This window comes from Mandrillus leucophaeus, unplaced genomic scaffold, assembly GCF_000951045.1.
Source record: "Mandrillus leucophaeus isolate KB7577 unplaced genomic scaffold, Mleu.le_1.0 Scaffold12, whole genome shotgun sequence".
Classification (NCBI taxonomy): Eukaryota; Metazoa; Chordata; class Mammalia; order Primates; family Cercopithecidae; genus Mandrillus; species Mandrillus leucophaeus.
This window is the reverse complement of record NW_012100320.1, coordinates 7753159-7763581: the sequence shown is the minus strand read 5'-3', so window position 1 is coordinate 7763581 and position 10423 is coordinate 7753159. Positions and strand designations below refer to the sequence as shown.

The window sequence follows — 10423 nt, the reverse complement described above, 5'->3', positions numbered from 1 at the left end:
TCTCTTTAGTTTCCTTCTGTGCTCCAGAGAGTGTATTGTCCAAGCCTTCCCAAGCCTGTGCAGAGGGGAAAGTACAGACTCAACAGAGGGAAAGAGGTTCCAAGAGTGTGTGGCCTCAGGCTGGTAAAACTCCAGGTGTAAGTTTCCTCAGTGGGTTGTGTGCCTCCCCAGGCTTGCTGGAAATTAAACATGATCCGGTTGGAAGGCCCCAGCACCAGGTCTCCTGGCCTTGTTGACTCCCGGTCCCGGTAGATGGAGGCTCGGTGCAAGTGTGATCCCCACTTTCCGCCCACCCAAATCGAATTAGCCTCTCCTAGACTGCAGGGCTGGCAGCCAGGCCCCACTCCTCCTGTCACATTCTTCTTCCTGTTCCTCCTCACATCTTAAAGACCACATCCTCACTCCCATCCTGACCTGTCCCAGTCCCCAGGGTATGTTTTGCCTTCCCCTCCCTGGGGCTTGCCTCAGCTTCTTCCTCCACCATCCCTTCCTATTGCCCCTTTCAAAAGACAGCTTTCCCTTACCTTCATTCTTCCATCTGCCCAACTGGCTCATCCCCTGCACGTCACACCCAGCCTCCCCCCCGCCCCCAATCTGCTGCATCCCAGCCCCACCTTAGATAAGGGATGTCATCGTCCAGGTTATGATCTGGCTGCTTCACCTCCCCCTTCCCAACCATGGACTTCCAACCCATGGAAAAGAAAGGTGCCAGCTACCATCCCATTGGAAAGTGCCTGGTTCCAACCCCATGATGGCAGCCTTGGGGAAGGGTGCTTTACACTGTCAAGAAGACAACCTAGCAGGACTGACTGCAAGGTGGAGGATGCCCAGGAAATGTGGGGCTCACAGGACCTCATGGTGTGGCACAGATGGAAATGTCCAGATCAAACGGAGGAGGTGAGGCCCCCCCCACCGTCCTCTGCCCAGGGCCGCTCCTCCCCATATAGTATGTGCTGAGAGAGCCTTTGCTGCCTCTGCTGTTCCCCCATGTCCAGACAGGGACAGATGCAAACAGAGGCTGGAAAACAGAGATAGAGGGAACCAGGATGAAGAGAAGTGACGTAGACGCACAAAAGCCTGGAGCAGCAAGGAGCTGCACTGAGGTGGGGGAGGAATGTCTTGAGCACTTGGCATCTCATTTCACCTCACAGCAACTGTGACTGAGGGATGGCATCAGCCCATTTCACAGGCGAAAGAAACAGACATGGGGAAGCTTCCAGGGCCACACAGCTGGGGTGTGGCTGAGCTGAGCTTCCAGGCTTAGCCTGCTTCATCCCCAGGCACTTGACCTTTCCACGACACAGAGAGAGGCATGAAAAGAGGCTGTCTCCATCTTGCTTCTCAAGTGACTCAGCACACAGAGAGAAGGAAGAGGCCAGCATACAGAGACTGGAGAGGCTCTGAGGGATGCGCCAGGAGAGAGAGGGCGATGGGGAGACAAAGACACAAGGAGGGGCAGGGAAAGATGCTGCTTATTTCTCCCGATGCAAATGGATTTGGTGGAAAATACATATTTCAGGTTTCATTCCCAGATCATCAGAATCAGAATTTCTGATAGTGGGACCAAGGAATGTGCATTTAAAGAAGGTTCCTCCAAGTGGCAAGGTGTGCTGAGATATCTGCACCTAACTTGAAAATGCACACAAAAAGTCAGGTAAGTTGACAGATGGAAAGAGGGAAGAGGAACTGATGTCCTATGTGATAAACAGAGCAAAATATTAACTGAGGAGTCTAGAAAGTAGGTAACACTGTTCACTGTATGATTCTCCTCACTTTCTGTATGTTTGAACAATTTTATAAGATGCCGGAGAAACAAGCTTCCAAATGACTGTGATGATTGGGCAGGTTTGGGACCATGGATGTAGGGGAAGGCTCCGTCAGAAAATGTTTGGGGGAGTGGTTGCCCTCGAACCCCACCCCCAAGCTCCAGTCACCAGCCTCTGGTTTCCTCAGCTTCACAGCAACCCCAGAATCTACAGCAGACTGCACAAGGCACTGTCCCTTCCCCTGGGTTCTAGAGGAAGTTCATTTGTCCCTTGGGGTCTCCTGTTTACCGCGTTGAGCAGGATTGGGGGGTACCTAGGCTTTGTCTTATCTGGAGGGTTGTCTGAGGCTGGTCCCTGTGGGGGCGTTTATACTAATGCGATGAAGCAGACCCATGGTGTGGATTTGGGGCACAGCTTGGAGAGGTGAGGCTAGAAATTCTCTTGGAAAAATCTGAAGCTGAACTTCTCGCAATGGCCCTTCAGCACCTTGGCCAGAGCTGGGGAGCCACAGAAGAAGACCTGCACCTTGCCTTTCTTCTCAGCAGCCACTTTCTGGAACACCTGGAGTCAGTGGGGTTGAGGAAGAGAAGAGGGAAGATAGGTGGAGTTGCTGACTCACCAGTGACACAACCGCCCGGAGGTAACAGCATAACAGGTCAGCAGCAACAAGCATCCCCATTTTACACAAGAAGCTGCATGGCACAGCTGCTGGATTTTACAGCAGAGTTCGACATTCAGCCATTCAACTAAGAGCCATTTGTTCAACTGGCAACATGACCCAGAACCCCAGGGAGGGGACCAGGGCCAGAAATAAGTAAGACCCAGGCCCTCCACTCAAGGATCTGCAACCATGGGAGACAGGCACTAAATCAGATATGCAGAGAGATGCATACAGTGCCCTGGGACTCCCATGGGAGTCTGAACCTGGTGTTAGTCCCCAGGGCTGGCACCTGCTGTGATTTAAATATCTTTCCTGATGTCAGTCTTTCCCCCAGAGAGGACCCTTTTCTACCCCAAATTCTGCTTATGAATTGCCTTTTTCTGAAAGTCCTCTTTGATGCCCAAGCACTCACCACGGACATTCCCCTCCCACTCAGCTGTCGTGACCCAGACATGGGGTCATCTGCAGCACTTTTAAAAGCAGCACCTTCTGGGCCACTTCCTGCAAACTGTATACCCTGACAGGTGAGTGTTCAGGGAAGGAAAATAATAACAAAACCAATCTGAGAAATAAAATAAAAGGATTGCAAACTATTTCATGTCTCTGTGCCTCAGTTTCCCCATTTGTAACAGGAGATGATAAGATCTGGTGTTTTTCCAGGTCCTTGTCCACTCAGGCCTTCTGACACTGGTCCATAGGGAGTCAAGGCTGCAGGGGTCTTTGACGTCACAGAGACTGACTTCCTCTCTGAACAGATGGGGAAGCTGAGGCTAATGATGGAACAAAGGCTAGTGATAAAGCCAGTGTAGGTGCCCTGTTTACCTTTTGCACCATGAGGTCCCTGCTGGACTCTGAACTCTTAACCTCACACTTTGCCCCTGACCTTGCCCCACCGCTGCCTCGGGCTCTCAGCTTCATCCATGTCTGCAAGCTGCAGGGCTCCAGTTGGCATTACCTTGCTCCAGTCAGGCCGCCCAGGCTGGGTGCGCGTCTGCAGCCCCGTGATGGAGTCTTTCTTCTCCTTGTTGGCCAAGAGGTCAAGGGCCATCTGCAGGCCAATGGCCTTCATGTCATTCTTGCCCAGTGCAGATGTCATGTACATATGCAGCTCCAGGAAGCGGTCTGTTGGGTAGGGGACGAGGACTGCACTGAGGGTCTAGCACCCATGATGGGCGCAGGGCAGTATGCCAACCACTACCTTACCCTGGGACTTGGAGGGAGACCCATAGGTCTTTTGCCCAGGGTCTGTCGTGTGACCAGTGCCATGGAGAGGAGAGGCAGCCCGTTGCTTGAGCTGGCCCTACTATGTGCATGGCACACATTAGTTACTTTATATGCACGAAGGTGAGCCTCACAGCCACTCCAAGAGTTAGATCTTTTATATTTATTTATTTAGTATTTTTGTAGAGATAGGGTTTCACTGTGTTGCTCAGGCTGGTCTTGGATTCAAGCAATCCACCCGCCTCAGCCTCCCAAAGTGCTGGGATTACAGGTGTGAGCCACTGTGCCTGGCCAAGATCTTTTGTATTTATAGAAGAAATGCATCCCAGGGCAGTGAGCATGGCAGTCCCTGGGCTCCAAAGCTCGTGCCCTTCTGTGCCTTACATGTCTGTCCTCATCCTGGCTGGGGACACAAGCCACACACATGAAAAGGTGATTTGGACTAAAGGGTCAAAGGCCGAGTGAATGGATCATAGCGTGAAGGCTACTGATATGCAGGGAAGGGCTAATGCAGACAGAGCTGCTTCCCAGAAGGGATGGGGACTGGGTTAGGCCTGGGACGAGGGGTGAGAGTAAAAGCAGAGGTGAAAGGAAGGCATGCTAAGTAGGACTAGTGTGAGCACAGAGTGAGAGGCTGGAACAAATGCGATGTTGGCGGGGCAGGGTGTGGTGCCCAGCTGGAGCCGCGTCCTCGGATGGGAGCAAAAGGAGGTGGGACTGGAAACAGATTGAGGCCAGAATGAGAAGGGTCTTGAATGCCCAGCTAGGAGAGAGGGGAAGGTTGAGAGTAACTGAGTAGGGCGTGACATAATGAAACAGCGCTTTAGGAAGCGGCATCGGAGAGCTGAGGAGACGGGGAAGGAGACTGGCACGAAAGAGCCCACAAGGCCAGAGAACCTGCAGTTCTGCGCCACAAAGTTACAGGTCTATTGGGATACCGATCCTTCAGCACTCAGGAGCTCCCAGGTGCGCACTTCCGTGTTCCATACTCAGACGTGACATAAGAATGTTATCATTTTTATGTGTGCCATGATGAGAAAAAGATTGGTGAGTGCTGCCTTAGGCTTGAGTGTCGCTTCAAGCCAGAGTTGGCAGGGCCTGATCTAGGATGTGGCAAGGAGCATTCCCGAGCTGATGATTACCTCATTCTTCTCCTCTTCCTCTCTTCCCCTACACCCACACTGAAGGAGCTTTGCCATTTCAACGTGCTTTTTTATTGTTTCCTAAGTCACCATCAGCCCATTTTTCATTTGGCCTAAGGTCTCAGCTGCTGTTACAATGCAAATGGCCCTAGGAGGGATAGCACATTTCATGTCACATGTCACTTAACCCCTAGTCGTGCTGGATGGTGTGGGAGGGAGGGAGATGTATTATGAGATGCCCACCTGGGGGACCCCCTGCTTCTTCCCCTGTCTCAGAGTCACCATACCCCAGAGAGGGGTAAGAGGAGGGAAGGGGAGACACCATGGTGGGAGGGAGAAGATAAAGGGGCTGTGGAGGATGACCTGGCATGGTTTTCACCCTCTCCATCCAGTTGTGTCTCAGACAACCATCTAATTTCTGGGACACTTTCCTAAGAAAATCACCCAAAGCAAGAAAAAAACTATGTGCACAAATATATTAATTTCTGCATTTTTATGATTATGAAGAATGAGGAATAAACAAAATGTCCAGTAGTAGGAGCTTGATTAAATAATTTATGGTATAACCACTAACTACACCATTCATTAAATAGCCATTAAATACTACTACTGCTTTTATTAAACAGTTATTACTACTAGAACTTCTACTACAAATAAATTTATTAAGCAGTTACTATTACCACCACCACCACCACTAAATTTATCAAGCAGTTGATTAAGCTCCAGTCACTGTTCTATGTGTTCTGCAGATGACATCTCATCTAATTCCCATGACAATCCTATGAGGTGGGTACTAGTAGCATCCAGATTTTTTCAGATAACTGCTTTCAAGGCAAACTGGTTAAATAATATGCCCAAGGTCCTATAGCTATTAAGGGTAGAGTAAAGATACAAACTTAGAATAACTGACGCTTAAGCTATAGAAATTAAAAATTATAAACCAAAAATTATTTAATGCAAACCTTGACGTATAATTAAAGTTGAAATCAGAAGCCACAAATTTCAGCTGCAGTTAATGAGAAACCCTGAAAGAAATTTGATGTGATAGAGTTGTTGACTCGAGTGGCTTTGAGAATGCAAAGCACTGGGTTAGCTGTTACCCTTTGTTTACACAGATTAGGAAGAAGCAAACAGCAAATATTTATGTGCCAGTAACTAGAAAATTTAAATTAAATTTAAACTTTTCCTTCAGCTTGTCATCATAAAATTGAGTTTCTAATGAATTAATATAAGTAAAAGCATTTAAGAAAAAGAAGTCAATGGTATATAAATATTTGCTGTAATCGTTATTTACAAGAAAGGGCAAGGAGCTTTACTGAACTATTCTAAGCTTGAAGTGTTATCTTCCAAAGACTGTTGACTTGAACTTTAAGGTTCTGAATCTTTGTTATAGTAAACTAGATCTGTTTGGATAGTTTCTTGTAGAAAACTGTGTTTGATTACTTGAACGTATAAACTGTGTTTATCATAGGAATTTGAATTCACTCATGACAACCTTGTGATAATTAAAGAGTCAAATACAATCTGGTTCTAATGAACTCAACAAGTCTAAAACACTACGCCAATTCTCTTAAAAAGTCAGAAACATATCTAAAGGTAGTTCTCCTTCTATAAATTATAAGGAAAACAAAACAATGACTTTAACAGATTAACATTTAAATATAGTGTAAACCCTCAGTATTCCACAAAGATGTCCCATTAAGACTATGATATGATCCAGAGAACTATTTCACCATACTTAATAATGATGAGAGTAAATGCTTAGTAAAATATGTAGAATACAGCAAACATTTGGGCAGTGAGGAGGGAGAGGTTGGAGAGGTTGAGGGGAAGACATTCAAGCCTTCTTTTCTTTTTGAGACAGCGTCTTACTCTGTTGCCCAAGCTGGAGTGCAGTAGTGCTATCATGGCTCACTGCAGCCTCAAACTATTGGCCTCAAGTGATCCTCCCACCTCAGCCTCCCAAGTAGCTAGGGCTACAGGTGCATGCCACCATGCCTAGCTAGTTTTTTTAAAAATATTTTTTTTGTAGAGACAGCGTGTGCCTATGTTGCCCAGGCTAGTCTCAAACTTGATCTCAAGCAATCCTCCCTTGGCCTCCCATAGCACTGGGATTACAGGCGTGAGCCACCAGGCCAAACATTCATTTTTGATAAAAGTATAAAAGAAGGGACCAAACAGTTAAAGACTTCATATATACTAAGGTATTTAATCTTTTAAAAAAAAATACGAATGGAAGGAAAAAAGGGACTGTCATTGCTGAGAGAAGAGAAACAGATGAAGTAAACCCTACAACAGGGGTAAAACCCCGTCTCTACTAAAAATACAAAATTAGCCGGGCGTGGAGGCGGGCACTTGTAATCCCAGCTACTTGCGAGACTGAGGCAGAAGAATTGCTTGAATCTGGGAGGCGGAGGTTGCAGTGAGCTGAGATCGCACCTGGGCGACAGAGCGAGATCCAGTCTCAAAAAAATAAAAAATAAAATAAAATAATAAAGAAATAACACAAAATCCATAATACAACAACATAAAATTCATAATGTCTGGCATCAAATAATAAATTATCGGGCATGCAAAGAAGCCAGAAAATACAATTTAACCTGGAGAAAATTAGTAATTAGATACAGACTCGTAAGTGACAGAGATGATAGACATAATAGACAAAAATGTTGAAAAAATTAATGAATGTGCTCAAGAACATCAAAGCAAAATAAAACAAAACAAATATGACGGTTGGGCGTGGTGGCTCATGCCTGTAATTCCAATACTGTGCGAGTCTGAGGCGGGAGGATTGCTTGAACCCAGGAGTTCAAGACAACCAGCCCGAGCAACATGGATGGGAAACCCCTTCTCTGCAAAATACAAGGAAATGAGCCACGCATGGTCATGCATGCCTGTAGTCTCAACTACTTGGAAGGTTGAGATGGGAGGATTGCTTGAGTCCAACCTGCAGTGAGCCACAATCACACCACTGCACTCCAGCCTGGGCGACAGAGTGAGACTCTGTCTCAAACAAAACAAAACAAAACAAAACAACAAATATGTCAACAAGAGAAGTGGAGGATGTAAAAGAGACCCAAACAGAATATCTAGAGAAGAAAAATACAGTAACAAATGAAAAATACATTGGGTAGAATCAACAGCTGTTTTAAGTCCTTTGGCTTTTTATGTACATTTCAGAATCAGCTGGTCAATCTCTATTTTTCAAAAATCCTGCTGGGATTTTTATTAGGATGGGAATAATAGATAATGTGCTACAGAAGAAAAGATCAGTGAACTTGAAGACATAGCAATAGAAACTATCCAAAATGAAGCAGAGAGAGAGAAAGAGAAGAACAGAGACTCAGTGACCTGTGGGATAATATCAAACTGTGTAACTGAAGTGGCAAGAAGGGGAAGAGGAAGTAAACAAAAAACAGATAAACATGTTTTTTCAAACAGCTGGAAAATTTTCAAATCTCATGAAATCTATAAGCCCATTAAGCCAAGAAGTTCAATGACCTCCAAGTATAAGAAACATAGAACCACACCAAGGCACATCATAATAAAATTACTGAAAACCAGTGACAAAGATAGACATTTACAAGCGGTGAGATTTTTAAAAGATACATTATGTATGGGAGAACAAAGATAATGGCACCAATCATCTTGTCAGAAACGGTGCAGGCCAGAAGACAATGAGGAGGTATCTTCAAAGCAATGAAAGAAAATATAATCAACTGGTGATAATATCTTTCAAAAATCAAAGTGCGATAAGGTGTTTGCGGTCAAAAGCCAAAAGAGTTTCTCACCAGCAGACCTGCACGATAAAGAACCATTGTTCTTCAAGCAGAAGGAGAACTTTCCCAGATGGAAATCTCGACCCAGGCACAAAAAGTGTAAAGAACCCAGAAATGGTAAATATGTATATAAAAATAAAAAATTTGTTTTTCTGATTTTTAAATTTCTTTTTAAAAGATAATTGGACACCCATAAAATGGAATACCACTTAGCAATGCAAAGGAATGAATGACTTACTGATACGTGCAACAACACGGATAAATCGTGAGGGTATTATGCTAAGCGAAAGAAGTCAGATGGAACAGACTACATATTATAGGATTCCATTTATATAAAATGCTGTAAAAGGCAAAATTGTCATGATAGAAAGCAGACCAGTGGTTGCCATGGGTTACAAGTCAGGGGAGCGTGTTGACTGCAAAACAGGAAGAGGAAATTTTCAGGAGTAATGGAAAGAAATGCTCCATATTTTGATTGCAGTGGTGGTTACACTACTGTATGCATTTGTCAAAATGCCATTGTATTCATTGTATGCTTAAATTGGTAAATTTTATTGTATGTAAATTATACTTCAAAAGCCAAACACAAATTAGTGTGAATAAAAATCGTTTGAGGGGCATGTTAAAATGTACATTCCTGAGCCCGACTCTGAGAGAATCCATTTGATTTGGAAGGTCTGGGGTGAGTCCTAGGAATTTAAATTTTCAACATGTGCCTATTCTGAATTAAAAGATATGTCATGAAAAAGATAAATTATAAAAATAAAGAAATATATTTTTATACAATGTGAATAAGAAAACAAAAATTGGAAGGGAATCCTTTAAAATGCCTGGCGTCATCTGGATAGCTGGATGAGATTATGAGGGCTTTTTTTTCCCCCTTCTACTTTTTAACTTTACAAAATATTACATTTTAATAGAACCTCCCCCCATCCTGCTTCTCAAGACATGGAATAAACATCTTCTTAAAAAGACTGAATTAGCCTGGGCAATATAAGGAGATTTCCTCTCTACAAAAAAAAAAAAAAATTAGCGGGAGTGGTGGCCTGCACCTGTGGTTCCAGCTACTCCGGAGGCTGAGGCGGGAGGATTGCTTGAACCTGGGAGGTAGAGGCTGCAGTAAGCCATAATCATGCTACTGCACTTCAACTTAGGCGACAGAGTGAGACCTTGTCTCAAACAAAAAACAAAAAACAAAAAACTCTGAGTTCGCTTAATGGTTAAACGGTTCATTTTAGGTTACGTGGGTTTCATATCAATACATTATTTTTTTAAAGATGCTGAATGCCCCTGTCCCACTCCCACTGCCCTCAGGCCCTGTCCCTCTCTTACCATGTTGAGTCTCCTGGGCCTGGTCCATCTCCAGTTTAGTCAGCAGGCTCACAAACCACTCAAAAGACCGCTGGTCTCTGTTGATCCAGATAAAGTCCACCTAGGGGGAGAGGCCCTTCAGCTCAGCGGCTGGGTCTGCCTCATTTGCAGGAGGCTCACATCTGTAATCCCTGGGACCCATATGACCACCCTGAAGTAAGCAGGGAACATTCACATACCCATTTAAGGGAGGGAAAAAGCAGGACTCATAGAGGTGAGCAGCCATGCCCAGATCACAGAGCAGCATGGTACCAGAACCAGGTTTCTGACCCCAAGGCGGGGATTTTCTCTAATATCTTCTACTGTTTACAACAAACAGTGTGTTGAAATACTAGCTTAGGATAGCCAGAAAAACATAAATTACTTTTTAAGAAACTCTTCTAAGTGGTATATACAGGATGATGAATTTTCAAAAGGCAAACATGTTTTCATTATTATTTGATTATATTATTTTCATTATTATTATTATTTCTTTTTTTTTTT

At 44.6% G+C, this 10423-nt stretch overlaps 1 protein-coding gene across 3 annotated transcripts in view; it reads right to left on the bottom strand.

The window, feature by feature from the left end:
* Nucleotides 1-1776: 1776 nt before the first annotated feature.
* NOX5 (NADPH oxidase, EF-hand calcium binding domain 5) overlaps nt 1777-10423 on the bottom strand; it is a 147188-nt gene continuing 138541 nt past the window's right edge. For all 3 annotated transcript variants that reach the window (XM_011968839.1, XM_011968825.1, XM_011968831.1), the window contains exons 14-16: nt 9902-10001; nt 3383-3549; nt 1777-2327 (exon numbers count right to left, since the gene is read on the bottom strand). In XM_011968839.1, coding sequence (XP_011824229.1) covers nt 2196-2327; nt 3383-3549; nt 9902-10001 — 399 coding nt within the window. In that variant the 3' untranslated portion in view covers nt 1777-2195. The remainder of the gene's footprint in view (nt 2328-3382; nt 3550-9901; nt 10002-10423) is intronic.